This window comes from Panthera pardus, unplaced genomic scaffold (genome assembly GCF_024362965.1).
Source record: "Panthera pardus isolate Hobbes unplaced genomic scaffold, ASM2436296v1 HiC_scaffold_2, whole genome shotgun sequence".
NCBI lineage: Eukaryota > Metazoa > Chordata > Mammalia > Carnivora > Felidae > Panthera > Panthera pardus.
Window position 1 is genome coordinate 116233104 of NW_026526765.1, and position 20148 is coordinate 116253251.

A 20148-nucleotide genomic window follows, 5' to 3' on the forward strand; every position below is an offset into this window, starting at 1 on the left:
TGAGAATCCTTCCTTGCTTCTCCATAGCTTCTATTGGTTTGCTGTTATTGGCAGTCTTGGGCCTTTCCTGGCTTAAAGATGCACCACTCCAGTTCCCTATCTTGACATGGTGTTCTCCCTGTGTCCTTCACATCATCTTCCCTCTCTGCCCAAATTTCCTTTTTTGATAAGAACACCACTTACATTGGACGAGGGACACCCTAAAGAACTCAATGTTACTTGATTACCTCTGTACTCTATTTCCTAATAAGGTCACCTCTGGAGGTACTCAGATTTAGGATTTCAACATATCTTTCTGGGGGAGATACAACTTAACCCATAACCCATACCAACTAAAAATGTGTATCAAAACCAATGTTTGTTGCTACTGGGTAAATAGCAGTAAATAGCTCATCTGATCTTGAGGGTATCCTACTATTTTCATATGAGTGAAAATAAAGGGGCCTACATTAAGAGCAAGGTCTTTGGATCACATAGTCCTATTTTTGAATCTGGCCTTAGTACACTAACTATATGATATTAGGCAAGTTATTCAACTCCTTCATAGCACTGTTGACTATCCAATTAGACCAAGTATACAAAATGCTTATTATCACGGTGGCCAGTGGTATGTGAACAATAAATGACAGCTCTTCATAAGTCATTAAGAAGATGATACATGTACTTTGTAGTACACATTAAATGGTTAAAAACTGTCGGTGAACAGAAAGGAGTAGGCACCTTTTGACATTAGAAAAACATCTCTCTAGTTGAGTCACTCCCACAGGCTTCAGAAAGCTGGGGATGTCACTAAGTTGGCAAGTTCATTCATCTGTCACTCAGTGATCATTGACTAAAATGATTAGCTTCAGAAAGATGTTAGTTTTTTTTTCCTATGCACTATCATCTTAAGAAAATAAAATGTAACTTCCAAGATAGTACAGTGTGTGTGAGTCAGACAAAAAGGGGAAATCTCAGCCAAGAAAGCTCTGCCAGTAACAAACTAAAGACCTTGGTTAAGACAAATACTTTTGGTTCACAACTCAGCTGCAAATAAGACCTTAATTGATGAGTATGCTAATAGCTGTTTATCACTCCTCATTGTCACAGGCTCTTTAGACAGTGCATTTTGGTCATGCCGCCTTCTTGGGGATAAATGAGTGTGTGGTAGAGAGCAAAGAAACAATGAGATCACACGTTGAAGAGCATCCTACCAGGGCTAAGAGGAAAATCATCCTAGACCCTTAGGTATGAAGGGATCATTCCTGGTCATTTAGTCAAACCTCCCCACATCTTCCTTGACAGGGGAGTTTGGGGCTATGCTTAAGGTCATAGAAGAAATTGGTGTCAGAATCTGGTACAGTACAACTTCTTTAGAGGAAGTATGGTGGACAGGCTTTATTGTGATTCCCATGATTCCCACTTCCTGGTGTTTATGTCTTGTATCATCTCCAGCCCCTGAGTGTGGGCTGGTTGTATGGCTTGCTTCTAACCAACGTTATGTAGCAAAGATGATGAGATGTCAGTCCTGTGATTGTGTTCTAATATGTAATGGTCATTCAGTGTTATATGCTCTGCCTTTCTAGCAGACTCACTCTAGAGTTTTGCTCTCCTCACTGAATTTGAAGAAACAAGCTACCATGAGTCCTGCAGCCACAAGGAAATGAATTCTGCCAACATCCTGACTGAATTGGAAGTTGACCCTTCTTTTATTCCTACTTCAATATATCTGTAATCAGAGATGAAATGTTTGCAACTCTTTGCCCTTTTGTAGCTATCTATACAAATTGCCTAATTAGAGTTTTATTGCATTCCTATAGGATTCAGAAAGTAGGGAATATATATATATAACTTGATTAGACTGGGTGGGATAATTTTTACAAAGAGGAAAAAACAATCAAATATTCCCTCACAAATGGTATTTTGATCCAAGATGACTTACTCTTGAATTTTCCTGTACAATTCACTTTATTAGTGTGGATTTGTATTTGAGTTGTCTTTAACATCTGACCAGGGAGTGAATACAAATTTGTCTTTGGACCCTAATAATTACTTTCCATCACATTATTCATTGGAGAGACTGTGGCAATCAACAAATCAAATGGTACTATCTTCATAGGAAGGAATGTAATGAGTTTTATTTTCCATGTTTTCTTAATAAAAGCAAATAATCACTGTGTCTACATTTTAAAATCTTCATTCACTGATTTAATGTAAGTTAGGGAGAATACTGAACTAGAAACTGGCCATATTTGGAAACTAATGCTGATTTTCAAGCTATCCTCATGGAAAATGTTTGACTTCTTGCTAATAAGAAAATTATCTAATTACACAATTCAAAATTAATGGTTATTGTGCAATAGGTGTCTTTCACAACAACTGCAGAAAAGAAATTTTCTAAAATTGAGGACAAGTAGCTAAGTATTATACATACTTAGGAAACTACAAAAAATTAATGCCTGTGGATTTAAAAAAATCCACAAACTACAACAAAACCCCCTTTATGTCTCTCTGGGAATTTATGAAAGAAACAGGATTAATGGTATTAAAAAAAATAAACTAGACATTGCTGGCAGTAAAGTCAACATGAAGAAAAAATTAAAAACAGAGACCATGCTATGTAAATCAGGGAGATAAGAGTGCTTTTATTCAGCATAGTACAGTTCCACTTATGTGGACTGGACTCTTCTTTCTGCTTTGGTCATTAAAATCCCTTTAAAATCCTCTGAACTCTCAAAAAATATTGTTTTGAGGGCGCCCCAGTGGCTAGGTTGGTTGAGCATCCAGCTTCAGCTCAGGTCATAATCTCGTGGTTTTTGAGTTTGAGCCCCGTGTGGGGCTCTCAGCTGTCAATGCAGAGCCTGCTTCAGATCCTCTGTCCCCCTCTCTCTGCCCCTCCCCCTCTCATGCACTCGTGCTCTGTCTCTCTCTTTCTCTCTCTCTCTCAAAAATAAATGTTTATTTAAACAAACAAACATTGTTTTGTAACCCAAAACATCATCTCGTCTGAAGTACTTCAGTCTTTCTCACACATTTTAGCTTCTAGTTGTATGCTGTTCTCTCGTCATTTGGTTCCCTGTGTCCCATCTTGGCCCATGCAGCCAGAGTGTAGACTTAAAGGCAGCGGCCATGCCTCACCTTGTACCATGCTCTCCTCAGAGCCACAATTATGCTTACCATCAGCAGTATGGAGAATGGTTAAGATCTCTGCATTTCCTTCAATGATGCCTACCTACACTTGCTAGCCATATGACTTTGGGCAAGTTGCTTCGTCTGTCTTCCTAAACCACAGTCTCCTTGGCTGTAAAATGGGGACAATGACATCCTCAGCATCCTGGTTGTGAGCAGATGAAGGAAAATAATTCACAACATGTGTTCTGCAGACCACCTGGTCCCCAGGAACCCCTAAGTAAATGGCAGCCCACTGCTACTCTTCCACACGTAGTTGCTGACTGCTGTGGATAATTCTAATCATCTACCATGTCCAGAAACAAAATGATGGTTCCAGTCTGAAATTAGGAAGTCACATATTTTATATATGCAGATGGGGTTTCCTTGTCTTAGGAATCTACTGACTTTCATTGATATTATTTCCTTCATCCACACTGTAATAACTCGGAATTCAGGATGGGTCTTATAAACAAATTTCTAAGTAGCCGAAAGATGTTTTGCCTTGTGATCTTAGATTCCATCAAATCCAGTGTAAATTTTATGGATTCTTTTAAAGGAAGATTTTAAAAAGAGAATTGAAGTGCTCACAAGCCTTCTCTTCTTCTATGTTGCTTTCACGCTTTTAACTCTGCCCCATGAGCCCTTGCCTCAGAGTGCCATCATTATGATCCTTTTAACGCCTTAGACAAAGGAACACTGTTTCTGGGTCTTCCGTTGTTACAGACAAATGTTTTTCAAGCCACTTGACAACATTTCAACTTGATATTTGGTACTCTGGGGGCAGAAAGCCACGGTTATTAGAGCACTCTCATAATTAACATGTTTATTTGGTCACTACTGTCTTGAAAAGCCTTAATGATGTGGATGCATGTCCTAATCTTTTCCCAGAACATTTATGGATTTTGCCTGTTGCTCAAGCATAATTATTGATAATGACTCCTTTTATTCTCAGGAGTACCCTGGTTTGGATGACAAATGATATGGATACCCCATGTGACGACTAAGGTATGTCTGAAAATTTTGGCTTTAATACCTTGTATTTTAATTTTGTCTTTGTTATTCACAAACCTGGCTTTTAGTCAATCATTTGTATGGTCTTGGCAGTGTTCGTTCCCTTCTATTTTTGCTGCATGCTGGTTATACAATGAAAAGCAAAACACACATGGCCTAGCTCATGAAGTTTACAGTGTAGTAGAGCCGCAGATATTCATTAATTATACATAAAAAATGTCACAGCTCCTCAGGAGAGGTACAAAATGCTACGGGTACCTATAAAATATAACACACGGGAGGTGGGGTGGAGCCTTACAGGCAATGGAAATACACCTGAATTATTTTCTGCCCTTAAGAGGAGGTCATTTTAATATAGTGCTCAAAATGTCACTGTGTTTGCCTTGCATTCGTTTACCATGGTGAGGGGACACTTCAGTACTAAGAGGCTCTTCTCAGGACAGGCATGAAGGAATAATTATGTGTGTGTGTGTGTGTGTATGTGTGTGTGTGTGTATGTGGTGTGTGTGTGTGTGTGTGTGTGTGTAAAGGGCAAAAGGCAGAAAGTTAATTCTTGGTTTCTATTTAAGTAGTAAAATGATGATGGGAGCAATAAAGAGCAAGGGAGAGAAGTGAAAAATAGCAATGTTTGGGATTACATATCATTTTGACATTTCTGGTTTGTTTGTTTTTCTCCTGGATTTCTTTTGGAACACTTTTTTAAGCATAGGGCAAAAATGCTCCAAGAATCTTGACTTGTGATGACAGAAAATGAAGCCCAGAGAAAGAAGGCACAGAACCCAGATTCAAACAGGGGAAGAAAAAAGTTAAAAGGTGCTCATAGCCATGCTGGCTCCCATAGTACCTGTCTCCTTCCTGAGATCTAGAATGTCAGCACCCCAAGCAGATTGTGAGTTGGAAATTCTGGGTCTGCTCACCCAGTTCTGAATGAGCATAAATTCTCTGCGAGGGACACGTTAGACTACAAATATGAAAAATTTCTCCTCCGAAAGAACTATGAGGGACCAGAAAGTCAGTATGGGAGAAAGTCTGCTTATGAACAGGGTTCCCAGTTACTGACAAACACCAGGTGTGTTCATTTACTTCCAAGATCCTACATGATCAACTGGCCTGCTTTGTGTTCATCTGTTGCCTGAAGAGCCCATTTCCAGCACAAATAGGTCCTCAGAAAGACAGGAAATTAAACAATGGCTATCTAAGTATACAGGGCCAAAGCCACACATGCACACACAGACTGTTCCATAGTGCCTACATAAACAATGTATAAATTATGATGATACATCTTAATCCCCAGGCTCTGCACTAATCCAGATAAATTTTAGATAAACGTCAATTTAGTGGTTGGCAAATATTTTATCTAGCCAAAGTTTTGCTAAATTGTAAAGACATAATCCTACTTAAAAACTTAGCAAATTCACCAGAGATTAGAAATAAGACAGTGGCAGTAATGTGTTGATTTTTCACTTAATGATGTGTACTTAAGACATGTGTGTATTAATGTGTGTATGATGTGTGTACACATCACGTGTGTAATTAATGCAAGTTGGTAGAGCAGACAGAGCTCTGACTTGGGGTTCAGAGACCAAGATTTAAATCCTGGCAATGTCATTTGTCACTGGTGTGTCCTTGGCAAATCTTTGAGCCACAGTTTTCTCATCTGTATAATGGAGATACTGCGATGAAATTTGGTATCTTCCCTGAGTTCTCAGAATTTAATAAGATAATACATGACAGTACTCAGTAGTGCCTGGCATATAGTAAGTCATCTATAAATTGAAGTTGCATTGATTGTGTTTAGGTTCAAAATTCTCATAAATAATTGATGATATAATTGTGGGTTTATTGCTGGGTTTTCCATTCAGTTCCAGTGATCTTTGTGTCTATTTTTATGCCAGTACCATACTGTTTTGATTATTACAGCTTTCTATTCGAACTTGAAGTCTGGAATTGTGTTAGTTCAAGTTTTGTTTTGTTTTTTTCAAGATTGCTTTGGTTATTCAGGGTCTCTTGGCTATTTGGTTCCATACAAATTTTAGGACTGTTTGTTGTAGCTCTGTGAAAAATGCTGTTGGTATTTTGATAGGGATTGCACTTAATGTGTAGATTGCTTTGGGTAGCATAGACATTTTAACAATATTTGTTCTTCCAACCCATGAGCGTGGAATGTCTTTCCGTTTCTTTGTGTAATCTTCAATTTCTTTCATCAATGTTTTATAGTTTTCAGAGTACAGGTCTTTCACCTCTTTGATTAAGTTTATTCCTAGATATTTTATTGTCCTGTTGTAATGTTTTTGTTTGTATTTGTAAATGGGATTATTTTCTTAATCTCACTTTCTGCTTCTTCATTATTGGTGTATAAAATGCAACAGATTTCTGTACATTGATTTTGTATCTTGCGACCTGACTGAATTAATTTATCAGTTCTATTAGTTTTTTTTGGTAGAGTCTTTAGGGTTTTACATATATAGTATCATGTCATCTTCAAATAGTGAAAGTTTTACTTCTTCCTTACCAATTTGGATTCCTTTTATTTCTTTTTGTTGTCTGATTGTTGTGGCTAGGACTTCTAGTACTGTGAAATGGATGGAGGTAGAGAGTATAATGCTAAGTGAAATAAGTCAGTCAGAGAAAGACAAATACCATATGATCTCTCTTGTATATGGAATTTAAGAAACAAAACAACAAACAAAGGGGAAAAAAGGGAGGGAGGGAGAGAGAGAGAGGCACAGACAGACAGACCAAGAAACAGACCCTTAACTATAGAGAACAAACTGATGGTTATCTGAGGGGAAGTGTGTGTGTGGGGGGATGGGTGAAATAGGTAAAGGGGATTAAGGAGTGCTCTTACGATGATGAACATGGAGTAATGTATGGAAGCCTTGAATCACTATACTGTACACCTGAAGCTAATATAACACTGTATGTTAACTATCTAGGAATTAAAATTAAAAACTTAATAAAAAATTCTCATATATAAACCAGATGACAACTTAATATCTCCACATCATGGTTTTCTCATATTGAATGTGGTCCAACTGCTCTGATCACTTATCACAAGTTATTATAGAGATCAAGTAAGATACTATATAAGAAATCATCATGAAAACTACCAATGTCTTTGCATCACTAAATTCTATTCCTGAGACCAATATTATACTATATGTTAACTAAGTAGAATTCAAATAAAAACTTGAAATGAATAAACCAAGCTACCAATATCTTTACAAATATAAAGCATTACCCTTTTCTGTCCATTGTCTGTTTGAGTTTATAGCAACTTGTGTTATTTGCTTGTCTTCACTTAGCACAGATTCCCCAAATGAAGGAGATACATCCCTATATGTCACCTTTTGTCTAATGCCAATATTCATTGATCTGGTATTATTGTTTACTAACTGTGACCTTGAGTGAATTAAGCTCAATGTGCTCATCTTTTTTTAACCTTCAAAATGGGGACAATAAACTTACCTCAAGGGACTGTTGCAGGAGTTCAGTGAGGGTTACCTGTCATGTTCAACAAGGACTTTGTTGACGCACCAGGTTGTGCATTCTCTCCTGCACATTCAGTACATTCAAGGCTGTCCCCTTGGACCCAACTGACCTGTGGATGATGCGCTGGCTCTGCAGGTAGTCCAGGGCCATGGCCAGCTCACAGATGAAGAGCTTCACGGTGTCTTCCTGGAAGCGGACATTCTGCTGCAGGTGATAACGCAGATCCCCGCCCAGCAGGAGGTCCACTACCATGAACATGTCCTCCTCATCTTGGAAGGAGTACCTGGAATAGAATTAGAAATGAAAGTGTATCAAATACATTTACACGCTAAAGAGGCCCAGAGGCAAATCACACCTCATAGGTCAGAACAGAGTGTTCTTGACCGAAGAGTTCAAGCTCTGGGAGCAGATGGTCTATCGCTAGCTCTGTGACCCTCGACCTTCAGTTTCCACATGTAAAAAGGGGAATAACAACAATATCTACCACACTGATCATAGTAAGGAACAAATATAACATTTAATGTCTCCTGCCTGACATATAGTAAGCACTCAGTAACTATTAGCTTACAAAGCTATAAAGCCCAGGAAGTAAAGAAAACTCCACTCATCCACTTACCAGTAACAATCAGATCCTAAACACACTATTGCAGTAGGTCCATAAAATATGAATTACAAGGTGTCCTGGAACCATTCTCATTCCCATTTTCCACACGATCAACTTCATTACCCAGCAACATTATAACAAATAATGTACCACATTAATGATAAGAAAAAGATATAAAAGGGCAATAAAAAAGTAAATGCATGGTACAAGGAAGTAATTCACTCAGTCTTTGGGATGGGGAGGTAAGGGAAAGCTTCTCAGCAGAAGTAAGACCTGAGTCACATTTTGAAGGATGGTGACAGTAATAACCACAAAATAAAGCCAGTGCCACTGATGTCTCCATTAAGTCACTTCCCCAGGGCAGGTGCTGAAGCCTTCTACAAGTGGCACCCCCAAAGTGGTCCCCAAAATGTTGGTCCTAAGCTCCTATTTTACAGATGAGGAAATCAAGGCCCAGTAATTTGCACAGTGTCAAACACCTAATAATACATGGTAGAGGTGAAGAGTTTTCCGGGTCCAAAAGTAAAATTTGACAGAGAAAAATAGCCCATATTAAGCACAGGCATGGGAAGAAAATAGTGTGAGTGGGGAAAAGAAAATAGTTTGGGTTTGCTTTAACAGCAGGTATGATGGGGCAGCTTGAGCCTAGAGAGGAACACACCGGGCAGATCCCATGACAGGTGCCTGTAAATGAGGCTGTAGGCGTCAGGATGACATTGAAGAGTTTTAAGCAGGACATAGAATCAGGCATGGACTTCACACTTGAAAGAGCATGGGGTGGAGAGTTCGAAAGAGGAAATGAGACACAGGAGAGGGGAACCCGCCTCTGCTGTTTGCAAAGAGCCTCTTGTAAAAATGCGTTCCTGCTGCTATGATTTGTTTTGTTTCCTTCAAAGCACAGACATGGTTTCTAGGCACAATAAAGCTCTCTGTATCAGGACTGTTTTGACATGTTTCTTTTGACATAATGTCACTGAGATCACATTTCCAAGTTTTATTTGAATCAAAGAAGTAAGTGCCTGCTAGCAGTGCCCAGGGATGCGGACTAATTCTTAGTGACAAATTCTTTGCTCAGGAAAGAAATGTAGAATATCAATCACTTGAAGAACCGTACTTAGTATTTTTTATTCTTCATAACATAATGATCATTGTGCTGAAGAAGGAGGGAACGTGCAAGGAAAAGAAACAAGAGAAACTCAATGAAGCATTAATCTGAGGCAGTAACAATTCTAATGGAGACTAAAAGTCCCTCATGCTTACTGGTCCAATGAACAAAATTTTGTTTACCACTGAAGACTGATTCACAAAGAAGATGACAGAAATTAAGCCCTTGGGGAGGGAGTTTAGACAGAAACACAGAAAGGGCTTTGTAAAAATCTGACAACGAATAATTTTTCATATTGTCTTTTGGAAATGATATTGTTTACCTCAGTGTCATGACTTGCTGGTCATCCCTGCTGTAGGTTTAATGAGCACCAGAAAAGATGCCTGGATCCCTGCCATCTGGTTCACAATGCTTCCCACTGCACTACTACACATTGTATTTGTTGTGTTTTATAGGTCTTCCAGTAAGTAACGATGTGCTAATTAACACCTAATCGTGCCTGGGACCTGTTGCACCTTAGGCTGCTCTCAGTTAATGAAACAGAAATGATGATCCCTCATGGGATATGAGCAAGTCTGTTGGGTTAGGAGGCAAGTGGGGTAGGGGTGGTAAGATGGGCGAGGCCTGGGTATCAAAAAAAGGAGAAGAGAGCACTAGCCATAAACATAATTAGATGCCAAGGGAAACAGCCTATATGGACAGGCTACCACACAGGTCAGCTGTTGACTGTTCGGCTCCCCATGGGAGGCAGGTGGAGGTGAGAAACCGAGCGACATACCTAAGGACGCCTCTCCCATCACTCTGCTTAACTCTAAGTAGGGGCAATGATATTATTAAATTCGCCCTGATGAACAAACTGCTTTTATGGAGACTTTAGTTATTTTTATTTCAAGAACAGACTGATAAAGGTGCCAGGCATGGCGAGTTAGCAACAGTGTTCTACTGTGCAAAGGATTATTAATCAAAGAAAGAAGAAGCCCAGGCAAGAGGCAACATGCTTCCTTTGTCCAGTAAGAATATAAATTTATTTAATCATGGAGTCATTTTGGCTGTTAAAAATCATCTTTCTCGGGGTGCCTGGGTGGCTCAGTCGGTTAAGCCTCCGACTTCGGCTCAGGTCATGATCTCACAGTTCGTGAGTTCAAGCCCCGCGTCAGGCTCTGTTCTGACAGCTCAGAGCCTGGAGCCTGCTTCGGATTCTGTGTCTCCTTCCCTCTCTGCCTCTCTCCCACTCGCGCGTGCATGCTCTCTCTCTCTCTCTCAAGAATAAAAATGTTAAAAAAAATTTTTTTTTAAATCATGTTTCTCCTGCAGCATATGAGATCTGAAGCCCTTCAGACAGATCTTAAAAACTCTCAGAGAAAGGGAAGATAAGTGTTTGATTTTCCAGAACCATATCCAGGAAAATAGGTGGGTATGATACAGTTTGGTGATAACTAGAATATGCAAGTTCATATCGTGGTATTTATTAATAAAAGAGTGAGAGCTTTCTTTTGCCTTGCCCATTTATCACAGAGACTCGCTGTTGCATTTTTATGACTTTCATTTCTTAGCTGACAGCTCCAAAATTATTAAGTCTGGTCCCAATGAATGTGAAATGCATTGCAGGGCACTCACTGGAATAAGTGCAGGGCACTACACTGGAATATGTAGCAGAAGGCTACCACCTAGTTAGCCCTGTTCCATCATGTTTGACCCAGACAACTACAATAGCTCTTCCTAGGTCTCTCTGTACCACCTTGGACCTCCCCAATCCATTCTCTACACCCTAGTTCTATTTTTATGTCATGAGTCTTGCATCATCCCGCCTCATAAAGCCCTTTCACCTCTTTCCATGGTCTGTAGGATCCTGCATGGTGTGTCTCTGTTTACTTTTTCAGACTTCTCTTTAGATCTTTCTCTTCCATTCCTCCCCTACTAGTTCATTCTCTCTTCCGCCTTAGAAGACTGTGATGTTGTGTGGCTCGCGCCTATCTTCATGATGTTGTCAGTGGCCTGGTTCTTTTCTCTTCATCTTTCACCCTCAGCCCAAGTGACACTTCTTGCAGAGACATTTCTGACATTCCATATTTAATCAGGTCCTCCTGTTATATACAATACCATATTCTTGTTCACAGAATTTAGCATAATTTGAAAATATTTTCTTGTATGCTTTTGAATTGAATATCTTCATTCCCACAATGCCATCAGGATGCAGTCCTGCTTTTACTCATCCTTGACTCCTTAGTACCTGGACACTGCCTGAAATGTACCCTCTATAAATAGTTGTAGAGAAAAATAACAAGTTAATAAATGAACTAAAGAAAGGAAGGAGATAAGATTAAAACACAAGTTTTGGGTTTGTCTGATATACATTCCCTACGTTCTATTTTTAGAAATTAGCATGGTTACCAATTAAGTTCAAAGAAGTCACTCATATGCCTAAAGGTGTCTCATGGAAGCCATCTTGAGATAAACTGGAATCTGAGCATTGGAAGAGATCTAAAATATTTCCAATGCAGTGTTTTTCAAATTGTGGCTTATAACCCATTAATGGTTGTGAAATCAGTTCTGTGGGTTCTAACAAGCACTTTTTTTTGAAGAAATAAAGTAGACTGTAAAGCATAGGAAAAAAATGTTGTTAACATGTACGACTAAACATTGTCTATGAAACTTTTGTTTTTGTGAATATAATGTGCGTCTCTGTGGGTATATCTACTGGGTTGTAATGAAAAATATATTTCTTTCTAGGGGTTGCAGTCAAAAAAGTTTGAAAAATGTGACCCTAGGAAAACCTGCTGCTTAAGGCCAAATCCCTATTCAGACTCTACCTGAGCAAGGGTCAGTTCTGCTCGTATTATCTAGAAAAGCAAGGGAAGTGAATTCCTGACATTAGTTATCACTTCTAAAAGTTCTCAGGTTTTGGAGAAAAAAAGATAGTGATTTATTCATCAAAGGAAGAATTAATTAAAAACCCAAAACACAGTTAGAAAATATGTGTCATTACGGTTGGGCTTAAATATCACATGTGAATTTGGAGCAAATCTGTTAAACGAAACAAACTCAGAGAAGATATCTGCACATTGGTAGTAATTTTACATACCATGTGGCAAAGAGTATATTAGATATGATGTTTGTAAAGTAATTAGCATAAAACATGGCACATAACATAGTAGTAAAGAACATGGCCCTGGGGCCAGACTGCTTGTGTCCAAATCCCAGGTTTTCCTCTTAATGTCTTTATAACTGGAACAAGTTAGAAAAGCCCTCACCATCCCCATGTATAATGGTACATACCTCATAGGGATATCGGGAAGATTAAGCGAGTTAATATATATTAAGTACTTAAAACAGTGCCTGGAAGATAGCTTGTAATGGGTAACTGTTAGCTCTTATTTTAATTACCTTTCTCTTTCCATCCATGAATATTAAATATAGCTCTGGTATGAAGCAGATTAATTTTATGCAGCTGTTTCCTATTATTTTATAAGAGGCAATTATATGAAGACATTTACTGCCAATGGTCTAAGCAACATGGTTCCCGTTAATTGAACTTTTACTATGTGTCTGATACCATGTTAGGTACTTTGTGTGTTAATACATTTGTTACTACAAACATATGAGGTAAATAGTATCATTTCCCCATTTTTATTGATCCTAAGGAGTCACGTTTAATCCTCAAAAAAAAAAAAATAGCAAACCAAATCCATCAACATACTAAAAAAATTCTACACCATGGCCAAATGAGATTAACACCTGGAAATCAATTAATATAATACAACATATTAATAAAATAAAGGACAAAACATATCATCCCAATAAATACAGGAAAAGCATTTCACAAGATACAACACTGATTCATGATAAACACTTTTAATGAACTTGAAATAAAAGAGAGCTTCCTTAATCTGATATAGGGCATCTGTGATAAAACCTACAGTGACCATGATACTTATTGGGAAAGACTGAATGCTTTACCTCTAGCATCAGAGGGAAAGCAAAATCATCTGCTGTCACTTCTATTTAGTGTAGTACTGGAAATTCTAGCCAGTGTAACTAGCTAAAAGAAAATAATAATAATAATAATAATAATAATAATAATAATAAATCAGTAAAAGACATCCATATCAGAAAGGAGGAAACAAAACTACTTTTAATCACATACAACATGATTCTGCATAGAAAATCATAAGGAAACCATGAAAAACTATTAGAAAAAATAAAATATGTAAGGTTGCAGAGTACTAGATTGATATGCAAAAATCAATTATATTTTTCTAAATAAGCAATAAACAGTATGAAAATGAAATTAAGTACAACTGCATTCACAAAAGTTTCAAAAACAATAAAATGCTTTGGAATAAATTTAGGAAATTTTGTACAAGACTTTGCTTAGGAAAATTAAAGAGTTCTAAATAACTAAATACTCCATGTTCATGGATTGAGAGACTCAAATATTGCTAAAATTTCAGTTATACCCAAATTGATCTATAGAATCAAGGCAATTCCTATCAAATTGCCAAAAGCTTTTTCTTTTTGCATAAATTGACAAGCAGTTCCTAAAATTTACAAGGAATGGCAAAATATCTAGAATAGCCAAGATAATTTTGAAGAGGAAAAATCCAGAAGACTTTACCTTTCCAATTTCTAAATGTCCTATAAAGCTATACTTGTTAAGACAGTGTGGTACTGCCATAGGATAGACATATAGGTCAATGGAACAGAATTATGAGTCGAGAGATAAAGTTTCATAGTCCATTGATTTTTGGCAAAAGTACTGGGAAAGGAGAGTTGGTTTAACAAATGGTGTTTGGACATTAAAAAATTAAAAAATTAAATGAATCCATCCATTAAAAAATTGATGAATTAGACATTACCACAGTTCAAAACTTTTGCACTTCAAAAGACACCATTAAGAAAATGAAAAGGCAAGCAACAGAGTAGGAGGAAAGATCTGCAAAATATATAACCAATAAAGAATTATATCCAGAATTTACAAAGGACTATTACAACTCAATAATAAGCCAATCAAAAAATGGGAAGAGACATGAACAGATATTTCACTAAGGAAAATACACATGAAAAGATGGTCAATATCATTAGGAAGTAGAAAAATGGAAATTAAAATCACAAATGTCATGCCTATCTGAATGGCTACAATAAATAAGAGATGATAAGAAATGTTGGTTTAGGATGCAGAGAAAAGGGAACCCTCATACACCTCTGGTGAAATGTAAATGGTGCAATCACTTTGGAAGGCAGTTTGTGAGTCTCTCAAAAAGTTAAACATAGTACTACCATTTCACCTAGCAATTCTACTCCAAGATATCTAAGCAAGAAAAGTAAAACATATTTCCATGAAAAGACCTGTACACAAATATTTGTTGCAGCCTTATTTGGAATTGCCAAGAACTAGAGAAAAGCTAACTATTCATTAACTGGTGAATGGACAGACAAAATGAGGCATATTCATCTAGCGGAATAGATTTCCGCACTAATTAGGAATGAGCCACTAGCACATTCTATAACACGGATGAGCCTCATGAACATAATGCTTTGTGAAAAGGAGCCTGGCACAAGAGATTACTTATTTGTAATGTCACTTACATGAAATTGCCAGAATGGGCCAATGTATAGATACAGAGAACAGATTAGTAACTGCCTGGGGCTCAGGGTGGGGCATGGGATTAACTCTAAATGGGTACAAGCAATCCTACTGGGAGGATGAAAAGATTTAGAAATCGATTTATAGCAATTATTGTACTACTCCCTAAAATTGCTAAAGATCACTGAATGGTTCCCTTGAAATGAGTGAATTTTATGACATGTAAAATATCTCAATAAAATTGTTACTTTTTTTTTTTCAACTTTTTTTTATTTATTTTTGGGACAGAGAGAGACAGAGCATGAACGGGGGAGGGGCAGAGAGAGAGGGAGACACAGAATCGGAAACAGGCTCCAGGCTCCGAGCCATCAGCCCAGAGCCCGACGCGGGGCTCGAACTCACGGACCGCGAGATCGTGACCTGGCTGAAGTCGGACGCTTAACCGACTGCGCCACCCAGGCACCCCGGAAATTGTTACTTTTAAAAAGGACAGCGAGTACGGGAAAAAAGGATGATGGTGTAGAGAAGTTATATATTTGTTCAAGAATCACACGTTAGGAAATTGTGGAGGCAGGATTGCATCCAAATCCACAAAATTAACACACATACTGTGTGAACAAGAGTCAGTGAAGTTCACGAAACAAAAAGCATCCAAAGCTTACCATAAAATCCTGCCAGGGAATAGAATAATTATTTAAATGCCTTGGGGCGCCTGGGTGGCTCAGTCGGTTAAGCGTCCTACTTCGGCTCAGGTCATGAGCTCTCGGTTTGTGAGTTCGAGCCCCATGTTGGGGCTGTCTGTGCTGACAGCTTGGAGCCTGGAACCTGCTTCCGATTCTGTGTCTCCCTCTCTCTCTGTCCCTCCCCTGCTCACAGTCAGTCTCTCTCTGTCTCTTAATAATAAATAAACGTTAAAAAAAAATGTAAATGCCCTTCGAGTCAACTTCCAGAATTCATTTGTATGCCTCTTAGGTAGTCTCATTCCACTGGTGGGACGTTTGTGATCATTGGCCAGGCATCTCTATAGAAGAGTTTTTAAGAACCAATGTGTCCTGTGCATCCAAATGATAGAACAATTAATCTGTGTGTGTGTGTTTTTTAAACGTTTATTTATTTCTGAGACAGAGAGAGACAGAGCATGAACAGGGGAGGGGCAGAGAGAGAGAGGGACACAGAATCCGAAACAGGCTCTAGGCTCTGAGCTGTCAGCACAGAGCCCGATGCGGGGCTCGAACTCACGGACCATGAGATCATGACCTGAGCCGAAGTCGGACGCTTAACCGACCGAGCCACCCAGGCACCCTAATCTGTGTTTTTTTAGACTCTGAAGGGAGTACTCACAGCGGGCTTTTCACAGTTTAGGAAGAGCATTAGCTTTTGTGAGAAGAGCTCCATCAGGAATGGGTCAAGAGGAGGTTAGGGTACACTGTCCCAGTCATTAAGTATGGATCAGAATTTTAAAATGTGTCTTTGGAGCAATGGCCCATCCTATTTCTCCTCTTGTGGCTCTGTAGCAATTTTCCTAAGTGTATCGAGTGTGAAATTCAGGGAAAAAAATAAAACCAAACAGTATTATTTCACCTCATTCATTTGCCATGACAACACAGAAAGCCCAAAGTGTACACAAGTCTGATTTCAGTAGTTGACAGAAACCATACCCAGTTGTTGCTGTGTGTGTGTGTGTGTGTGTGTGTCTGTGTGTGTGTGTGTCTGTGTGTGTGTGTGTCTGTGTGTGTAACTGAAATGCCACAGCATGGATGACAGGCTGGGGTCAAGAAAGATTAATGGTTTGGATAACACTGGAACCAACTCGAGACAACAACGTAAATTCTCTCTGCTATAGATTTAGAGGAAGTGAATTTACAATCCAAATAAGTACAGACAACTTTTAGTCATTAATGTATCAGAGTGAGAACACTTCCATCAAGGTTTGAGGAGAGTAATGGCGGGCAAGGACAGGAGAAATGGATGCTCTCTTATGCTCTGATGGAGGCCAATTTGGTGGTAGCTCCTGTGAAGACATCTTAAAAACATCTCTTCAAAACCAAAATGAAAAAAAAACAAAAAAATCCCACATGGTTTTTGACCCTGTACTTTCTTTGCCAGGAACTTTCACTGTGGATACACTTGAAAAATCATAACACGATTTACTTACAGGAACACTCATTACAGCATATAAAATAAAAAACAATTTGCATGCCTGTCAGTAGGGGAGCAAGTGAATAAATCACGGTAAACTCATACTACAGATGGCGCAACGATTTAAAAAATGAGGCAGATCTATATATTCTGATCTGAAAAGATTTCTAAGATGTATTATGGCGACAAGGTGAGGAAAAGAGCAATGTTATACTACCATATGCATTATAGGGCAGATGCTTAGTGAACAGAAAAAGGATATATTTAAAAAAGGATCGACACAACCACAAAAGGAAAATAAAGATATTACACACATATGCTGGTATATGCAACTTCAGAAAAACCTAGCAGTAGGGGAAGAAGATTTGAAATTCATTTATAAAGTGATTTTTCTCTGGCTCATAAGTAGTCTTATAAAGTTCTTCAAGGAAAAACCCACACCTTCCACATCTTCATCAAAACATCCATAAATGACCTCATCCACTCTTTATATGTTGTGTGTACAGTGTATCCAGGTTAAACACTCATGTATCTTAAATTTATAAACATGGGTAATTGGGAGTTTATGTAGATCTTTTAGGCAGTAGTTAGAATGAATTTGAGGGAACTACCTTCAAATAGCTATAATAAATACTCATGGAAACCTCCTTTTTAGTTCCAAGAAACTTCTATGTACATCTCAGGAGACATAAAGACTCTGGGTTTGGGTTCATCTCCCCTCTACCTCAGAATTTCTTGACTTCTTCTTGCCAAACATAAACGTTACCCCTCTGTGTTCCCCTCTCTGGACTTCTGCAGCAGTCTGCCATTTCTTTATAGAACACTCCAGAAACCTAAGTATGAATGGTTTCATTGTGTTATATTGTATTATAACCATCAATATATTTTTTGGCCTGAATTTGTTATTTGGCTGAACCATTTGAAGAATTTGTGTTCTGCTCATCTCAGCTTCCATCAGCGACCTCTGGAATACAACTTGGTACAGAAGGAGCACTTGTTTAGTCAGCGGCCATTTTACAAATATTTATTATATCTTTACTTACACAAGGTGCTGAGAGTAAAGAACGAAACCAAGGAACATGGTTTCCCTCTCCTTAAAGCTAATGATCTATAAGAGATAAATAATATTTACACAACAAATATGTAGTCATAAAACGTGGTAGAGGCCATGAAAGAAAAGTGCAGGATACTAGGATAGACGCTGACAGAGGACGTACTTTTGATTGATGGGCAGGGGGCGGGTGGGGTGTCAGGATAGCCTCAGACAATGTAACACACGTATTTGTCTGCTTGGAATCATAGATGGCAGACTCAAATAAAATGAGCAAAAATCAGCAAAAATCTACAATTTACACAATGAAAAACATGGTGGATGATTTTTAAAAATCACACCCAACAGCTTGAGATTATTTTCCTGATATTCTGGTATACTCGTGAATGTTCCTCAAGCCCTGACCTTTCTCTGGATAGAGCTTTGAATGCTACTTTCTGATCTGTCAGCTCATTTGTACTGGCTCTGGAGATGTTATTTATGAAGTTTCCCTAGGGAAATTTTGGCTATTATTATTTTCTACAGAATCTCTTGAGACAGTTACCTCAGAGAATGACATAGCCAGTAAACAGGCAAAGGGGAATAACACCATTTGTTACTTATATAAAAAGAAAAAGCCAAGACACCAGTTCAGATGATAATGAGGAACAATTAAATCAGACTCTTACCTATAGAATTTATCAGGGATCCAAAGGGAAAAAAAAATGATGCAAATTAAAACTTTTTGTGCTTCATGCAACCGATTTCATAGACAGTCTAGTGGGATGAGTTTGGGTCATCGATGGGATCACAAATGGCCACTTGTGATTCAGAGAGTGGCTGCAGAGGTCCTAACTGTGCTGAGAGGTCTAGGATGTGCTGAGTCACACATTCTGACTGGCTGTTTCCCAGAGGGGATGAAGTGGAGAGATGAAAAGTTCATCTGGCACAAGTTATTGTCTCTGCCTGTCTAGCCAGAAAAGCAATGTCTCCTCACTGACCAGGTTCCCTTGTCTCATAACTGCAGGGCAAGAGGAGGGCTTCTCGGCACTGCCACCCAACATGGAAATTCTTATTTGTGCCCTTCATGCCCTCCTTCTAGCCTCTTCATTTTCTTAAAGTTTATTTACTTGAGAGAGAGTGAGTGGGGGAAGGGCAGAGAGAGGAGGAGAGATTGAATCCCAAGCAGGCTCTGCACCACCAGCCAAGAGCCCAATGCGAGGCTTGAACTCATGAACCACAAGATCATGACCTGAACTGAAACTAAGAGTTGGATGCTTAACTGACTAAGCCACCCAGGCTCCCCCAGCCTCTCCATTTTTACTACTGCCCACTTGCCTTCACCTGACTAGGGCCACAGTCTCGGGGCAACAGCAGGGTCCAGCAGGTGTTCCCGGGTGCAGCCGACATTCGGCCATTGCTCATTCGGCCATTGCTTAGTGAGGCCCTTCCACAGAGGGGCGGAACCGGTCAAAGCCGCAGTCCTTCGGAAGTAAGGGGCCGGGGGAAAAGCCACATCTGAGACAAAACTTGGGAGAAAGGTACTGCCTGGGGCCTGGTCACTGAGAGTGGAAAAGCGGGGAGGGGATGAGAGTTGAAGATGGAGGACCAGTGCGCGATTGCTGATCCGGGAGAACAGACTGGGTAGCTGGGTGGCGCCATTTTCACCACTCACTTGCATGCGCACGTACTAGCACCACAACAATCCACCCCAGTAGGCTAGCAGCGCCATCTAGTGGACAGCAGAGCTGTTACACCAAGCCCTGCCCAACTGGGCCAACTTTGCTCTTCAAGAACACAACCTCACCACCGGCTTAATTTATGGACTATAAAGAGCTACATGGACTGACCTCTAGGGGAAAATGAAGCAATTTCAGTCCTACTTCAATCTGTTAGCAGGTTCATCTATTCAACTTTTTTTCTTTTTTCTTTTTTTTCCTCTTTTTCCTTTTTCTCTTTTACAATTCTTTTCTTTTTCTTGAATACAGAAAGAGAAAAGACTCATTTTTATTTTCAATTTTTATTAAAAATAT

At 39.0% G+C, this 20148-nt stretch overlaps 1 protein-coding gene across 6 annotated transcripts in view; it reads right to left on the reverse strand.

The window, feature by feature from the left end:
• STK32A (serine/threonine kinase 32A) overlaps positions 1-20148 on the reverse strand; it is a 130177-nt gene that overhangs the window by 58420 nt on the left and 51609 nt on the right. For all 6 annotated transcript variants that reach the window (XM_053907366.1, XM_053907364.1, XM_019414223.2 and 3 more), the window contains one exon: positions 7763-7936. In XM_053907366.1, coding sequence (XP_053763341.1) covers positions 7763-7936 — 174 coding nt within the window. The remainder of the gene's footprint in view (positions 1-7762; positions 7937-20148) is intronic.